General features: G+C 42.0%; 1 protein-coding gene across 5 annotated transcripts in view; it reads left to right on the forward strand.

The window, feature by feature from the left end:
- Positions 1–18,304, forward strand: part of CDH18 (cadherin 18) — a 1,055,536-nt gene that overhangs the window by 789,658 nt on the left and 247,574 nt on the right. For all 5 annotated transcript variants that reach the window (XM_075921433.1, XM_075921430.1, XM_075921429.1 and 2 more), the window contains one exon: positions 3,600–3,719. In XM_075921433.1, the coding sequence (XP_075777548.1) occupies positions 3,600–3,719 (120 nt within the window). The remainder of the gene's footprint in view (positions 1–3,599; positions 3,720–18,304) is intronic.

Consider the following 18,304-nt stretch of genomic DNA (forward strand, 5'->3'; position numbering starts at 1 on the left):
AATTATGCTGCCCGGGGCCCCGCAAAACGGTCATCTGCCCCTGCTCATCGGACTGCACACTAGATACTTCAGACAGTTCTGTCTCCAATAAGACAACTTTCCATGAAGAACATTCACCTGTTTTACTTTTCCCTTTCTTCAAATTCTATATTTTAAAGCTGGTCATTACCTTAAGCTCATAATTCTCTGTCTCTTCAGCAGTCACTTTTTATCTATATAGTGAAAAAGTGAGTAAAGAGCAGATCACTGATGCACTCAAAGGCAAGAGCACATGAAGTATTGTTTTTTTCTTGTTCTTATCCGTAGTAACAAAAGACAGGACTATGAAGCACTTTAAAGACTAACAAGACGGTTTATTAGGTGATGAGCTTTCGTGGGCCAGACCCACTTCCTCAGATCAAATTGTGGAAGAAAATTGGCATGACCATATATACCAAAGGGAAGCTCATCACCTAATAAACCATCTTGTTAGTCTTTAAAGTGCTGCATAGTCCTGTCTTTTGTTTCAGCAAGACCAGACTAACAGGCTATGTCTACACTGGCCCCTTTTCCGGAAGGGGCATGTAAATTTCACCAGTCGTCGTAGGGAAATCCGCGGGGGATTTAAATATCCCCCGCGGCATTTAAATAAAAATGTCCGCCGCTTTTTTCCGGCTTTTAAAAAAGCCGGAAAAGAGCGTCTAGACTGGCCCCGATCCTCCGGAAAAAGTGCCCTTTTCCGGAGGGTCTTATTCCTACTTTGAAGTAGGAATAAGACCCTCCGGAAAAGGGCACTTTTTCCGGAGGATCGGGGCCAGTCTAGACGCTCTTTTCCGGCTTTTTTAAAAGCCGGAAAAAAGCGGCGGACATTTTTATTTAAATGCCGCGGGGGATATTTAAATCCCCCGCAGATTTCCCTACTACGATAGCTGAAATTAACATGCCCCTTCCGGAAAAGGGGCCAGTGTAGACGTAGCCACACAGACTTATCTCTATTATTATCCATAGTAGTTCACTTCCACTCAGTAGCTAGAATAGAGCTTGTTTGATTCTTCTATAGATAATAAACCATTTCATATCATTCCTGGCTTTACTTAATTCACAGCCACATTTAAATATCATGTCTCCTGATCATCAGCTTTTAGGGATTACTCAGACTCACTTTGGCTATTTTAGGACAACATTTTGGGTAATAAATCATTTTGTTTTAACTGAGAACACTGCTAATGCTAAGATGAAGCATCAGCAGCTACCGTGTGTGAAGAAAAACATTTTCTTTTTATGTTGAAAAGGTAGTTTGAAATTATTGTTAAAGAATATATTCTAAGAAAAGTCCCTGTGATTCAAAGAAAATGTTACATGTCATTGTTTACTGTAATCCGTCACGATTATTTCATTGCATGTTTTTGATCATTCTTTCTTTAACATATATTGATTCCCCTTCCCCCCTTTACACTTTCTGGTAATCTGGAAAGTCATTTCATATTGTACACTCTTTGTTTTCTTGTCAGTCTTTCCAATGATAGCTGACCACCTGTCTGTTATTGCTTTTTTGTAGTGTTTTTTTGGGAGGGTCTCTATCTCCCCACCTCCATCTTCATTTGGTGGATAGATTCAGCCCTTGTGTACTGGATCCACTTTCATAACATTTGACTTTCAGCTGGAAAACTATAAACAGCTAAATTTCTTGCCTTTTATTTCAGTATTTGTTAAAGAAGATTTTTTCCCCATTCAATGTAATTTCCTTGATTCTTGAATTACACATTACAATAGATCTGGTTGTAATGGTTTATGACTCCCTAACTCTCCTTCCCATGCACCTTTTTCTTTGTAAAGTCACTAGGGAGTGATGCCTGCTGCTTGCTACGCTTGCCAACCCCCCTCTCACTGGCCTCTTGAACGGCCAGAGAGCCTGTTAATCTTGCACTGAGCCTGCTGCGCTCTCCATGGCCCTAAGTCACTTGCACACTTCTCCACTCCCGCCCCATCGCACCCTTGGACAGGCTCCTCTTTCCAAACCCTGTCGGCCCATCCCACCTGCTTACACCCTTCAATCAACAGCCAGTCCTCCTCCCCCACACCGTTCTGGCTCCTACCCCCCTTGCCAATAAAATAGTTTGATTACATGCACACTTCAGAGCCTCCCTTGGCAGCCAGCATGGGGCTATGGAAAAGTAACCTGCCAGGAAAGGCTATGCTCTGTGGGCTTGTGGGCCTCACATGTAATGAAAACCAAACACAATCAGTAAAACGGGGCCCAATTTATTAAAAAGTAAATGTCTGCTGAGAATGCAAATTTGTGTGCATGAGTTGCTACAGTTTGCTGCGTTGTCAAAATCTCAGGTGGCTCAATGTTGAATGAAAATTTTAAGAAGTGAAAATAAGGTGAAGATTTCTGAAGGCTGGAGGTGTCTGCATCAACTGCATTGGGCTGAATTCTCAAAGGAATTGTCAAGGATTGTGAAATAGCAACATCCATAAAGATCACAACTTGAATTTCCGTCTGCAAAAGAAAACAGTAATTTCTCTAGCAAAGCCATAACACTTGAATTCCAACTATGTAATTTGATAAAAGTTCCTGAGTATGCATTCTAGAAAGTCTTAATTATTTCTTGTCCCTTTCTAATAGCAAATAAAAATGAAACTATAAATAAATAATTAAGCACCAATGCATATTTATTGATCTCGATAGAAAAAATAAAAATGAGCAGATTATGTTAAACCGTGATGGTGTAGAATCATGATAGTGCCTCAGTCTACTAATCTTTTATCAGTGTATTAATTTCCAAAACAAGGACTTTTGGGGGCTGACATGTCTTTTGCGTGGTCTCAGTCCTGGAATGCTTAATACGTTCTTTCCTGGATAATGTTAACATTCATGAAACATGACCTTTCTTTTATTTTTCCTGTTTTTTGTTTCTCACATAAGTAAGAAAAGGCTTTTTGTAACACAAAGAATAGTAGGTATGGAGGACTGGGATGGATCTTGAGAAGTCATTGAGTTTTCCTTCAGCACTGACAGAGGGCCAAGTTCACTTATCCCATATTTGACAGTTGTTTATCTAAGCTACTTTTCTTTGTGTATTCCGTAGCCTTGGAAGTTCTACTGTCCCTTGAAAATCTATTCTAGTCCTTAATTTAGTCTTTTTTTCCCTAACATGCAATGATGTCTCCCTTGTTTGCAGATTAAGCCCATTGCTACTTATCCAGTCTTCAGAATGCATGGAGAACAACTGATCACAGCCTTCTTTATATTAACCCTTAAAATATTTTAAAACAGTTATCAGGTATTTCCTCAGCAATGTCTTTTCTTAAGACTAAACATATCCAGTTTTTTAACCTCCTATGTCTTACATGTGACACTACTGTTTAAACACCCTAGATTCATATAGGCCTTTTTTCAAAACTACACATTGTTGACTCATAATACATTTCTGATCCACTTGAACTTCCAGATATTTTTCACCAGTGATCTCTTTTCTTGCTAGAAAGAAGGGATTCCTGGGGGGACGGATGACCCTGAGTAAATTTTGGAAGAGCATGTAAAAGTAATTGTATATGCACGTTTGAAGAGAGATTTGGAACTTTTATCAACTAAACCTTGTTTTCTTGATGTACAGGAACCTCAGTTCTACAAGTAACAGCTACAGATGCAGATGACCCTACCTATGGAAACAGTGCCCGGGTGGTATACAGTATCCTTCAGGGACAGCCATACTTTTCTGTTGACCCTAAAACAGGTGGGCATTTTATATTTTTTATAGTTTCATGCATCTGATAGATTTAAAGCTGATAATGTAGTAGATTGTAACCCAACATATGAATTTTTTCTCCTATTAAATTCTATCATTGACTTGAACACTCTTTAAGATATGAAAATTGCAGTTTTGTTCTATATCTACAAATAAAATGTTTATGCATGGAATTAATTCTTCCAGGAGTTATGATACAAGTCATTCAATCAAAGTGGAGTATTTCTTTTTTGTTCTTATAAGTTTAGGCCCAGCAAACAACTACACTCTACGGGTATGTCTACACTAGCCCCCTAGTTTGAATTAGGGAGGCTAATGTAGGCATTTGAAGTTGCAAATGAAGCCCGGGATTTAAATATCCCGGGCTTCATTTGCATCTTCCTGGACGCCGCCATTTTTAAAAGTCCCTTAGTCCGAACTCCGTGCCCGCGGCTACACACGGCACGGAGTAGGTAGTTTGAATTAGGATCTTTAATTCGAACTACCGGTACACCTCGTTCCATGAGGAGTAACGGTAGTTCGAATTAGAGATCCTAATTCGAACTACCTAATCCGTGCCGCATGTAGCCGCGGCATGGAGTTCGGACTAAGGGACTTTTAAAAATGGTGGCGCCCAGGAAGATGCAAATGAAGCCCGGGATATTTAAATCCCGGGCTTCATTTGCAACTTCTAATGCCTACATTAGCATCCCTAGTTCGAACTAGGGGGCTAGTGTAGACATACCCTACCTAGGATAATACACATACTATAAGAAGCAAATCTTGTTTGTTTTCTATAGTTGCAATATTGTCATTATACTGAAAATATGTTCTGTAAGACTTGAGTAGAATACGCTGAATTTATTAAACTTAAACTCTGTCCAGACCTTTTTCTTGGGCCTTGTGATCAAGTCCTCCCTGTCCAGGGTTCTGCAAGGGTTGCTGTTGGCTTACCAACTAATCTTCAGCCATGGGACTTGGTTCTGACCAGGGCTGAAGTCCAGCTCCCACTCAGAGCTGTCCAGAGTGCTGTTGTACTCCCAGTCAGCCCTTTGGTCTGACTAGGTCAAGCTCCAGGAAGAAACTGCCAAGCCCTGACCCAGCAGCTTCTTTTATATAGGCCTGCTGCACCCTGATTGGCTGCTGCAGAGGCTGCCACTCTGTTCTGCTTGGAAGACCTCTCTTCGGCTCCTTTGCTGGGCAGGGTGCAGAAAGGTCTCCAGCAAAGATATCGAGGCCTAGTCCACCCCATCACAATGGTATTACATGTAGATGCTCAACACAAACGCATTTTACTGCCACAAGTTTAGAAACTTGACTTCCACAATAACTAGAAAATGTTGAAAAATAATGCTGCATGGTTATTGGAATTTTTACAATTAACTGAAGGAGGAATTGTATTGTCATTTATGACAGATGCTAATTAATTCAGTTTTCCAGATATTAAAGGGGCAGATAACACAGCTTGTACTGTATGTGCTTTTGTGTGTGTTGAGCTCCATATGTGCAACTGTTAGAGGAATACATTTACTAGGTGGTCTGAGATAAGAGTATCCGAACCTGATCCTTGGTAATTTTTAAAAAAAAAAAAATTTTCAAGAACAATGAGTTCTAATTCTGTCAAGAAAAAAAAAAGCCTGTAGATTAAGATTGAAACATGAGATTTTGTTCTATGTCTTTAAGAGGTGTAGCATAAACTTCCCAGCCAAGGGAAGAGGATAAAAGTGGCATTATATATCATCTTTTCATGCCCTGAGATTTCAGACAACTACAGGGGCTGAAACAGCCCATGGAGTACTTTAAGCAGCCTTATGCTTGAAGAAGCTAAACCATGTTGCCTATAAATCCACTGTCGTGGTGTCCTGAACAGCTTCTCTTGTCTGAGATTTGCAGAGGTGACCTTCATTTCTTCCCTATAGTGGCTGGCAATGGGAACTTCACATCCCATTTTGCTGTCACAGTATAAAATATAAAACAGCATAAAGATGCCAGAACGGGAGGGATAATTCCCTCCCTACATCATTTAATGATGAGCTTATTAAAACAATAGCATAGTTGGCTAATTTTTATACAGAAAAACTGGATACCAAGCAATATATTAATGATGCTTTAAATATTTTCCACTTCAAGTTGCTCATGCAGCTACCAATGGGGAAGATTCATCTGATTTAGAGTGTTCAGAACAAAAACTTTCCAGGATATATATCTATCTATCTATCTATCTATCTATCTATCTATCTATCTATCTATCTATCTATCTATCTATCTATCTATGCGTGCGTGTGTGTGTGTGTGTGTGTGTGTGTGTGTTTACGTAGATATATCAGATCCTTTACGAAGAAAATTGAATGCAGTGTGTTTTAGAGGTGATAGCATACTTGTATTTGATGGGTCAAGCCTTATGATGTGTTTGATAGTTGATTTTTAATAGTATTAATGTAGTCCTTATTATGATTACTTATAGTTAAATAGATTGCATTTTAAAATGATAAAAAATTAAAAATGGAAATTGAGAGTTAAGATTAGCCAGTTTTTCTCATCCTTGTACCTCGCCACACTATACACCATCCACATAATATCAGATCACAACTCTCTTGGCTGGGAAGTTTCCAGATAGATGGCAAAAATAGAATTCCAGCTCCTTTATTGTTATTCTAAGGCAACATTCAATCTAATTCATGTTGGAGAATGGCAAACTGGAGCCAGTATATAGCCAATGGCTCATAGTGGAGATTTAGTTGTATATGGATGTTTGAATATCAAGACCTCATCAGGGAAGATAATAAGACAGACAGATATCTCTGTACTCAGAAACTGAATGGGAATAATTTGACATTGTTAAATTTCTGAAGCCCTGATGAGGATAGGCCATGTCAACCTTAAATAGTTTTGAACTTTATGTAGGTGGTAAGATGTGAAAATACTATGACTTCTTCATTATTTTGGAAATATGGGATAGAAGAAGGATAGGTTTTATTCTTAATATGGAAGGTAAAAAGTGACACATTGATAGAGATTGATGATGAGGATAGACAATATTGGAGAAAGGTATTTGGCTTGGTAGGTAGTTCCTATCATATTAGTATGCTGAGTTTGGTATGGTTGAATGGGGAAATTAAGATACTGATACAGTGTAGTGAGTAACATTCAAGTGTTTGTAATCTAGATGTAGGATAATCAGCAATATAGCTGGAGAATATGAACAGTCTGTGTGAAATCTGAATTCTGAATTTTCAGATTCAGTCATTTGTATTCTTTACAAATACAACAGGTTATTTTCCTGGAATTTTTATTCTTTGTACTCTAATGAAGATTTTTATTTGGACATTCTCTTAGTATATATCTTGATATATAAAATAATGATGTACAAAAACCAAATATATATGGATTTGATTAAAATATAGAAGAGAGATGACAGAGAAAGTCTTATAAACTCCCCAGGAGTCTATGCAACAATCCATAGGGTCCTGGTCGCAATTCTTAAAGCTTCTTTGAATATTTGGCTATAGACATTCTAAATCTTTTTTAGCTGTCTGTTGTAAATACTGATTTTGAGAAGTTCACTCCTTGTAACTACAGTACTACATGATTTAGAATTCAAAGACTCCAATTCTGGACTTCAAAATAACCCCCAAAAGATCATCACGTTTGCAAAGCTGTCAAAGTCTAAGAGAATAAAACACATTTGAAATATTTTGATCAATAGTAATATTTTAAAACAATAAACCAGGGGTGGCCAACCTGTTAGAGTTAAAGAGCCAAAATAGCAGTTGACAGAGTGCAAAGAGCCATGTACCAGTGTGGAAAGTTGTTGAGCAAAAAAAAAACAAAAAACCCCCAGAGGAAAATAGGGTCTGGTACGCCGTCCCAGGGAGGGGGCTCCAGGCTGGACAGTGTTGAGGTCAGGTGGAGGGATGGGGTGCTGAGCAAGCTGCAGGCTTGTGGCTGTGAGGGTGCAAGAGTTTGGGCTGGGGTGCATGAGGGACTCAGGGCAGTCTGGGAGTATGATGGGCTCAGGACACAGATTTGCCGTGTGTGGATGGAGTAGGAGTGTTGTGGTAGAAGACTGGGGATGAGGGGTTGCAGGAGTTTGGGGATGTGAGAGGCTCAGGACAGGGGGTTCCAGTGTATAATAGACTCAGGTTTGAGGTCTGGGGGAGTGCAGGAGTGTTATGATGCTGCGGCCAGATGGGGGCTTGAACCCAATTGGGGGCTTGCTGGCCATGTATTCTCAACTTCTTCCAGATGTCTGTTATCAGGACCTACGTCACCTATGGTGGCTGTCATCTAAGCATAATTTTTCAGACAATTTTGAAGAAGGGTGTATGACCATTTCAGGGCCTTCTTTTGTAAGTGGAGGAAAGATGGAGTCCCAAACCAAGGACCGATCACCAGCCATTAATTTCAAGAAAAAAATCAGAGCACGGATTGTGAATAAAGAAGGGGGATAAAGTGTTACAAAAGAAGACCCTGAAATGGTCATACACCCTTCTTCAAAACTGTCTGAAAAATTATGCTTAGATGACAGCCACCATAGGTGACATAGGTCCTGATAACAGACATCTGGAAGAAGTTGAGAATACATGAGAGAAGAATGCTAGTGGTAGCACAGTCTAGCATGCTTCAGATCTTGATTGGCGCAGGCACGAATCCCTGACAGGACATAGGATGACAGTCATCACATCCTAAGAGGCTGTAGTGCTTTTACCCAAAACACAGCTAGTATGTTTATTCCAGAAAACAGCTAAGAGCATCAGTGCAAAGGATAGCAGGCTACCTAGTAGTCGAAGCTCGTTGCCCCTTTCCTGTGAAAATGAAGCTGGACATTGGGGCTTGGATTTACTTATGCTTTTTGCTTGCTGGGCAAATGGTCTGGGTGATTTGTGCAGTGCAGAATTCTATTATCCTTATCAACCTACTGACAAGATGTCTGCCTACCTGCTAATTGTCAACTGGCACAGTTTACAGTGCTGTTTTCTCCAGGTTTATGGACCTGCCATCTAGAGATGCTAACATCCTGACACTGTAAATGGAACCACTATCCTAAAATGGCATTGTCCCAGTCACATATCCCTTTACCTGTGAATCATAAATATGTTAATATACCCATATACTTTTGACATAGTGCCTGGGACAGCTTTGCCCTATGTATGTGTTGTACAGTAGATTTCCAATAATCCAGAACCTATGGGATTTAGGTGGTGCCGGATTATCAGTTATGCCGGACTATCAGAAGGTAGTATAAGCAGGTTATATATATACTGTATACATTATATACTGTATATAAAGTGTTCTTAACCCTTTTTATTGTACATACTGTATACAGTATACTGTAATGTTTTAGTTTTTTTAAGCCTTTTTTACCCTTTTTGCTCAGTTCAGCTGCTGCCACTGTTACCTTGTGACTCTTTTTTTGCCGAAGCTCACTCACTAGGCTCTTGCCATTTTGATGCCGGACTATTGGATGACGTACTATTGGAGTTTTACTGTACCTGGGTCTAAAATAAAGGGTGGGGTGAAGCATGTATTGTAGCACAGGTTCTAGTCCCCTGTATGTGATTGCTTGTCTTAAGTATATATTGCACTGTGACCAGCATTTTTGGAGGTTTGGGCTCTATCTCCTACATGCTAGGAGAGCATAATGGTACTCTAGCTTTTGTATTTATTATGCATGCTTTCTCCTGGCCAATAGCTGTTTGTATCTCTTTTCGTATATACTGGCCCCACTTCATTCAGGTTTATAGGACCTATAGGTTTTGTTTTGTTTTTGTTTGTTTTTTCTGATGAAGTCCTTAAAATACCATACTGGTTATGTTACATTAGCTACTAATTTTGGTGTAAGTAATCAATTCAATTTTATCAAGCTATAAAATGTAATGTCTGTAAAGTAGGATTATCCTTCTATTCCAGGGCTACACAACTTTGGGAGCCCCGGGGGCCACAATGATACTCATAGCACATGCTGAGGGCCGCAACATAAGTGTGGTTGCATATACATGCAAATATATATGTAAATATATGCAAATAGCTTATTTCACACTAACAGGCATGAATACAAAGATTAAGGCAAGACTACACAACACGGAGGCTCCATTTAAATCAGTTCTGTTGATATTAATAAAATGCAATATTTACCCAATATCCACCCATATGACAGCACTTTTAATGAGCAATGACAGTCCAGGAATTTAACTACTAAGACACATGTCAACAGAAGACCATTATGCTGACTACTTTTTTGTTTTGGCTCCCACCCGCGGGCCACATGTTGAGCCCCACATAAACCCAAACCTCACCATGGGCCACAAGCAAACAGGCTGTGGGATGCATTTGGCTCGTGGGCTGCGTGTTGAGTAGCCCTGTTCTATTCATTGGTCTCTCTCTCTCTCTTGCTTTCTCTCTGCTTTTGGGAAGAGACATGTAAGCTTTTAATTTAATAGATTTATAAGCATTGTGAGCTAATATTCTGTTCAAACACAGTGTAGAAAATAGCATGTGTGATAGAAATGTGTTTCACTTCAGGGGGAGGAGAGGAAAAGAAAGAAATTTCACCCTTAGACCACTCAAACATCAGTGTAAATTTTTGCTGATCCAGGATGTGAGCCAGCACAATGACACTAAACTTTAAGATACCAGACTCTTAGAGAGTCTTTTCCCTTAGGACTTGTTCCACAAGTTAGAAACACATTCCAGGTCAAATTTCAGTTCTGTGGAGTTGATATCTTCATGGCTTTTGAACAGGTGTCATTCTTCTTGAGAATGATTAAAATTTTTCTTCCTTCCTGTTAATTTAATATGATAGAAAAAATAGGAGAAACATGTTGGCCAATAATACAGTTAATCCTTAATTCAAAAATTACTGAGGTATTCGGAGGATACTATTTATCTTCTGTGTTTTTTTCTTAAATTCTCTATAGAAACTGACTTGATAGTTTATATTAAAATATTAGTACAAAAATATATAATTTTGTATACTAGTACACAACATACTTTTATGCTTCCATCCACAACATACACCTTAGCACTATCACGGCAATCCTACTACACAGACCACTCTTCATAACCTTAATTGTGTCACCCTTTGCCTTCCTCCACCCCATTACCTAATGATTTATTTTCCAGCTTTAATAGCTTTGGATCATAAAATCATAGGGCTGGAACAAACCTCATGTTTGCTGCATTACTTGGTTGCACTGAATGAAGAATGTTGCTAAAGGTTATGTGCAGCAGGAGGTGAGGGAAAACTGGCCTCCCAATAGGGAGCAGAATTAAGGTAGTGAAGTGTGATCTGTAATGTATGGTAGTTGTAGTAATGATGAAGTATATGCTTTTGGAGAGAGGAGTAGAGGTATTATGCATGGTGGTGACTCGACTTGTCTTTACTTTTGTGGGTTTGTGTCAGATATGTTGTGTGAGTAGTTAACCTAATTACTTCACAGTGATGTTTGTGTACATTAACTTCAAAATTTGTAATGCTTAATTGGTACTTGAGGGTGCATAAAGGGCAGTGATCCTATGGAGTGATAAAAGTAGAACTATTGGAGAAGAGAAGTGATTTAATCCCAACATTGAGACATAATCCCATTTTCTCTGCCCCCCACCCCATTCTGAATCCTACCCCCAGGGACTGTGAAACTGCTGTGTCCCCTAGGCACCCCTCCCCACTGAGCTGCCTTTCTTTCCAAGCTCTGTGACTGCTGAAACCCCTGCAGTCACATTCCCTGAGCTTTGGTGCACAATGCATCCTTAGGATTTAACTCCTTCCTGTCTGTGCTGTAGCAGGGGGATAGGAGGTAGCTGTATGTCATGTCAATGGCCAGCAGCAGCCTGGAGGTGTTTGCTGCTATTCAATGCTATGTGGGCAGGAAAGGATGAGTTCTGCAAAAACATGGGCAATATTCCTGCTATTTTTTTCTATCCATGGGCAGAATAAATTTTGTTATGTGCGCTGAGGCATGTGCAGATGTGTACCTCCAATAGAAACACATGCTATTCACAGTGGGCTCTCTGATAATCACATGGGCAACACCTGGCTCTCTCCTAGGTGGCCACTCAAGTGCTCAGCTTACAGGGAACACTGGAAATGGGCCAGATCATCCCTTCTCCTCTCCTCTCCTCTCCTCTCCTCTCCTCTCCTCCCCTCCTTAATTGTGGCTAGGAGCAGCCCCCATTCCCTCCCTTTTGCACAGTGCTGAAAGGCTGCTGCTGGACACATTCTGATGTAAACTCTGGCAGAAATCAGGAAGAATGCATGTGACCTTGTGCCTCATTCCCACGTGTTGCCTTGGGAAGTCATGGTGCCAGGAGAGGTGGGTCCATCCTAGGAAACCATCCACATGTGGTGGATGGAGAGCAATAATCAGGGAGGGTTGGATTGACTGGTCATCTCCTGCTGTATGAGAGAGGTGAACAGGAATGTTTGTGTGTCACCTCTGCCCATGTGAGCCCTAAAGTCTTAAAGATAAAAAGGTAAATAAAATCCAGCTACATGGTATTTCTTTTTAATGGGGACTCGATTGACTTGACTGTTTATTTGAATATTTGTACTGCATAGTTCTGATTGAGTTCCATTGTACTTGTTTGAATCTGAGTAATTTTACCAGGTGTCCATATTGAGCATAGGGAAATATAGTCACCTTATGAATAAGTCTGTTATGAAATAAAATCTGACAAAAATGTAGACTTCCCTGATGAAGAAGGTATATATGTGTGTCCATCAGTCCTATTTGCAGTGCCCAACAGTCAGGTTTCAGTGCGTAGCACATAAACCTTTAGTTACAATGTGAATAACATCTAAAAATGACTCAACCATTTGTTTTAAATAAACTATCTATTGTGCCAGTTTTAATTAGGAATCACCTCTCTCTTAGGCTTTGTCTACAATACACGCTTTGCAGGAAGAGGCAATGCAAATGAAGTGCAGATTAGCATTTTCTCACGCTTCATTTGCATAATCTCTTCTGGACCGTTTATGCGCAAAAGCAAGCAGTGTGGATGTATCCTTGTTGCACAAAAACCTCTTTTTGCACAAGATCCTTATGCCTCTCCCCGTGATCTTGTGCAACAAGGGGTTTTTGCACAAAAAGGAAACGTCCATACTGCTTCTTTTTGCGCAAAAACTCCTTGTGCAAAAACTGACTGGAAGAGATTATGCAAATGAAGCATGAGAAAATACTAATCTGCGCTTTATTTGCATTGCCTCTTCCGGCAAAATGTGTAGTGTAGCTGTAGTCTTTGGCTACATCTAGACTGCAAGCCTCTTTTGAAAGAGGCTTTTTCTAAGGATACTTTCGATAAAACCTCTTTTGAAAAAGAGTGTCTAGACTATAACTAGTACTTTCAAAAAAGCAAGCTGCTTTTTTGAAAGAGAGCATCCAAGCAGTCTGGATGCTCTCTTTTGAAAAAGCCCTGTTTGCATTCAAGAACTCCTTTTTTCGAAAGAGCACTTTCAAAAAAAGTCATTCTTCCTTGTAAAATGAGGCTTACCGCGGTCGAAAAAAACACCACATTCTTTCGATTTAATTTCAAAAGAACGCAGTGGCAGTCTAGACGCAGGGGAAGTTTTTCCGAAAAAGGCCACTTTTTTCGAAAAAACCTTTAATGTGAAATAGATAACGTTCTCAAGCTCTATCAATGTACAATTGTAGACAATGTTTCTTGAGACACTGGACAACAATGAAAATTAGCATTGTGAAGAACAAATTGCAGCTCAGCACCAGGAGAAATACTACTTATTAAACATTTAAGAAGACAGACATAAACTTCATAAAGAGGTAACCTTATATGAAATTTCACATCAGTTGTCCATCTGCTTTTAGAGGAAAAGCAGAAATATAGATGTCATTTTAGAATTCTACACTATTTGTGGCGTTATTAGGAAACTCCATAATGCTATTTTTTTACATCTGAGCGGGAAAGTGTGAGGGCACAGAGAGGCAGCAGGGGAATGGGGCAGAGAGTGGTGAGGGGGTGGGCCTCAGGGGAAAAAGAGGGCAAAGGGGGTACGGGCAGTAAGGGAAGGGGAAGGCACCAGGAGGGTGCAGGGCTAAGGGAAGGTGCAGGTGCCAGAGGATTCTGGGGTGAAGCAGAAGGGCAGACACCTGCAGGGGAGGGACCAGCACCAGAGGAGAGAGGCAGGGCAGGTGTGTAGACGGAGGTGTTGGAAGAGGGGATGAGGAGGGGTAGCTCACTTGATCAGAGTGGGGCTACTGGAGGAGTGGGCAGAGGAGGGAGTGAAGGGCTGGTGGAGAGGGACAGGTCACAGGAGGGCTGAGGGCAGTGAGAAGGGCAGGAGTCACAGCAGAGGAGGGTGAGGAGTTGGGGGGCAGCAGGCACAAGGGGAGATGACGGAGCAAGGAAAGGAGACATGGCAGCAGAGAGAAAAGGAAGGTTTATGAAATATTTATTAATAACTTGGTATGCTGCCCACGGCCAGTTTGTTTGCGCCCCGCGGTACAGTTTGGGTTTATGTGGAGATCAACACGTGGCCGGCGAGTGGGAGCCAAAACCAAAAAGTAGTCAGTGTAATGATCTTCTGTTGATATGTGTTTTAGTAGTTAAATTCTTAGACTGTCATTGCTCATGAAAAGTGCTGTCACATGGGTAGAAATCGGATAAATGTTGCATTTATTAATATCAGCAGAACTGACTTAAATGGGGCCTGTGTGTTGTGTAGTCTTGCCTTATCTTTGTATTCATGCCTGTCAGTGTGAGAGAAGCTATTTGTATTTATTTGCTTGCATATGCAACTACGCTTAAGTTGAGGCCCTCAGCATGTTCTGTAAGTATCAGTGTGGTCCCTGGGGCTTCTAAAGTTGAGTTGCCCTAGCTCATCCCTGACAGGTGTCTGTCTAACCTGGTCTTAAATATCTCCAGTGATGAAGATTCCGCAGTCTCCCTAGGCAATTTATTCCAGTGTTTAACCACCCTGACAGACAGAAGTTTTTCCTAATGTCCAAACTAAACCTTCCTTGCTGCAGTTGAAGCCCATTGCTTCTCATCCTAACCTCAGAGGCCAAGCAGAACAATTTTTCTTCCTCCTCTTTATGATACCCTAAAAAAGAATGTCTACACTACAAAGTTAATTCGAACTAACAGACATTAGTTCGAATTAACTTTAATAGGCGCTACACATACAAACCGCTAGTTCGAACTTAATTCGAACTAGCGGAGCGCTTAATTCAAACTAGGTAAACCTCATTCTACGAGGACTAACGCCTAGTTCGAATTAAGTAGTTCAAATTAAGGGCTGTGTGGCCACTTAATTCGAACTAGTGGGAAGCTAGCCCTTCCCAGCTTTCCCTGGTGGCTACTCTGGGCACCACCAGGGAAACTCTTCTGCCCCCTCCCAGCCCCGGACCCCTTAAAGGGGCACGGTCTGGCTACGGTGCCCGTGCCAGGTGCAAGGCTGCCAGCACCCAGCTAGCAGACCCTGCACCTAGCACGGCATGAGCCAGCCACCCGCTGCCACCCAGCCCTCCGCCTCTTCCTGGGACCAGGCTGGCGGCTCCCGGGATCCTGCCCGGGGCCTCAAGAGGTGGGCGCCCGCCTGGTCTAGTGTGGAGATCGTGGCCCTCATCCACGACCTCCACACTAGGCACAGGAAAGTGGCCGTCTAGGGCAGGATAGCTGCCAGCCTGGCCACGCAGGAGCACGTTTGCATGAAAATCAAGGTGGTCCAGTGAAACCCCCGACCCTGAGCCCTGAGCTTAGAACGGCAGTACTGGGTCAGACCAAAGGTCCATCTAGCCCAGTAGCCTGTCTGCTGACAGCGGCCAACACTAGGTACCCCGGAGGAGATGGACCAAAGATAATGACCAAGCCATTTGTCTTGTGCCATCCATCTCCAGCCTTCCATAACAGAGGCCAGGGACACCATTTCTACCCCCTGGCTAATAGCACTCCATGGACCCAGCCTCCATGAATTTATCTCACTTCTCTTTAAACTCTGTTCTAGTTCTAGCCTTCACAGCCTCCTGCAGCAAGGAGTTCCACAATTTGACTACGAAGCTTAGTGAAGAAGAACTTTCTGTTATTAGTTTGAAGCCTGCTACCCATTCATTTCATTTGGTGTCCTCTAGTCCTTGTATTATGGGAACTAATGAAGAACTTTTCTGTATGCACCCTCTCCACACCACTCCTGCTTTTATAGACCTCTATCATATCCCCCTTCAGTCTCATCTTTACTAAGCTGAAAAGTCCCAGTCTCTTTAGCCTCTCTTCATATGGGACCTGTTCCAAACCCCTGATCATTTTAGTTGCCCTCCCCTCTCCCACTCTCTCTCTTCCCCTCTCCCACCTCCTTTTCCCAGTCTCCTTGAGTTTTGTTCAGTAAAGACAGTTTCTATTTTTGAACACACGTGTCCTTTATTTTGTACATCAGGAAGGGGGGCTAAGGAGGGGTGAGTGGAAGGAGGTGAGGGAGGTATGGGGTACAAGCCCCCGAGGGGGAGGACTGGGGTGGCTCTGTGGGATCTTTGGGTTGGAAGCTCTCCTGCAGCCCCCCGATTGACACCCCCCCAGATGGCCGCCTGCGGCAAGTGCAGCCGGGCTGATGGCCGAGTGCTGTGATGTGCCAAGTGTGGGCATTCAGAGCACTCCAAGACAGGACTGCTTTGCTGTCCCTCATCGAGTTAGACAAGCGAGCGGGGAACCCCTGTCTGTCCGGGGTGGGGGTCGGGTCCCTTTAAGCACAGCCCTCAGCTAGCCTGAGACAGCAGCTCCACGCTCTAAGTCCTAATCTGATGCTCTGCCGGCACTACTTCCAGCCATCCTTAACCTCGGTTCAGGGTCCACTCAATGTGGACATGCTAGTTCGAATTAGCAAAACGCTAATTCGAACTAGTTTTTAGGTCTTGATGCACTAGTTCGAATTAGCTTAGTTTGAATTAACTAATTCGAATTAAGTTAGTTTGAATTAGTGCTGTAGTGTAGACATACCCTTAGATACTTGAAAGCTGCTGTCATGTCCCTTTTTGGTCTTCTCTTTTCCAAGGTAAACAAGGCCAATTTCTTCAGCCTTGCCTCATATCTCATGTTCTCAAGACCTTTCATCATTTGTGTTGATCTTCTATGGACTTTCTCCAGTTTCTCCATGTTTCCTGAAATGTGACGCCCAGAACTGGACATGCTACTCCACCTGGGGCCTAATGTAGATGGCTCATTCCCTGCCTAGGGGACGTGAGACTGGGCGGGTTAATTTCCCACTGCCTGAAACCTCGTGCAGGTGTTAAAAAGCTGTCCAGCCCACCCTAGAGGTGACTGCATTTCAGCGAGCCTGAAGCAACACCACACCAGCAAAGGACAGGAGAATGGGTCCCGGACGTGGCTTGCTCATGACTGCTTCAGCCCTGTTGATGGGCCTCAGCCTCTTTCCTTCCACTCCTCTGCTTTGCAGTGGGGCTGTAGACTCTGGGGGAGAGGTGTGGAGGCAGGCAGAGGTGTCTCTCTGCAGCAGATGTAGACCCGTCTCTGTATTAATCATTCTCTCATTGAAGTTTTTAGCTTTGTATTTAGTCCTTTTACCATGAGTCTCAAAACATTTGGTGTTTTTCTAAAGGCCTGGAGTCAATTGATTATGTAGGAATCTCAGCTTTCATTTAAAAAAGTTCTCTATACTTCTGGGCCTTACAGCTAAGGAGGAAAACTTTAAAACATGAACCCTAAATACTCAAGAAACAAAAGGCCAATAAAAATCCAACATGTTTTATTTTTAAAAAATCCTATGATTTCTAGACCATTCTCATAACTTTGTGTAGGCGTTCCTTGTCATTTTTGGGTTGGCAATACTGCTCTTTGATTGGTGAATTTAGAGAGGTCTCTCCCTTCAGTTTCCCTTTCCATCCTCCTTTTTTGTCACAGGTCATCAGAGAATCATAGAGACAGTGGAGAGTAGTGTGAGTCCATGACTCTGGTTAATGACTGGTCAGGGTGACTAACTATTATCAGCCAGTGGTCTGAATGAGCTATCTACTGCCATCTGTTAATCAACTGTAGGAAAAGGCTTCATGAGCGGACCTTATTATATAGACAACCTACTTTTCCACAGAGATCAGTAAACGCACTTGCTGTGTCAAGCTGATCAATTTTGGCTCTTTTGGGTTGAAATTCACTTAAGACTTGGAGCTGGGAGAATGAAATGTTGTTATCCATATTGTATGATTAAAAGGTCAAAGTCCTGGCTTAGGGTCTACCATAACTTGAACACTAAGCAGAGGATAGTGAGTCACATCTAACTGAAAGTCACAGAAGATGGAAACAGGTTTTATTTCTGGTGGTGTAGAGTCTATTTGGGAGTCCGCAATTATATCTGACACTTTACATCCAGGCTGTGTCTACACTGGCATGAATTTCCGGAAATGCTTAAAATGGAATACTATTCCGTTTTCAGTTTTTCCGGAAAAGGAGCATCTACATTGGCATCTGTGGCCAATGTAGACACGCTTTTCTGGAAAAGCGCCCCGATCATCATTTTCGTGATCGGGGCTTTTTTCCGGAAAAGACTACTGGGCTGTCTACACTGGCCCTTTTCCGGAACAGTGTTCCAGAATAAGGACTTATGCCCGAGCGGGAGCAGAATAGTTTTTCCGGAATAG

This window comes from Pelodiscus sinensis, chromosome 2 (assembly GCF_049634645.1).
Source record: "Pelodiscus sinensis isolate JC-2024 chromosome 2, ASM4963464v1, whole genome shotgun sequence".
Classification (NCBI taxonomy): domain Eukaryota; kingdom Metazoa; phylum Chordata; order Testudines; family Trionychidae; genus Pelodiscus; species Pelodiscus sinensis.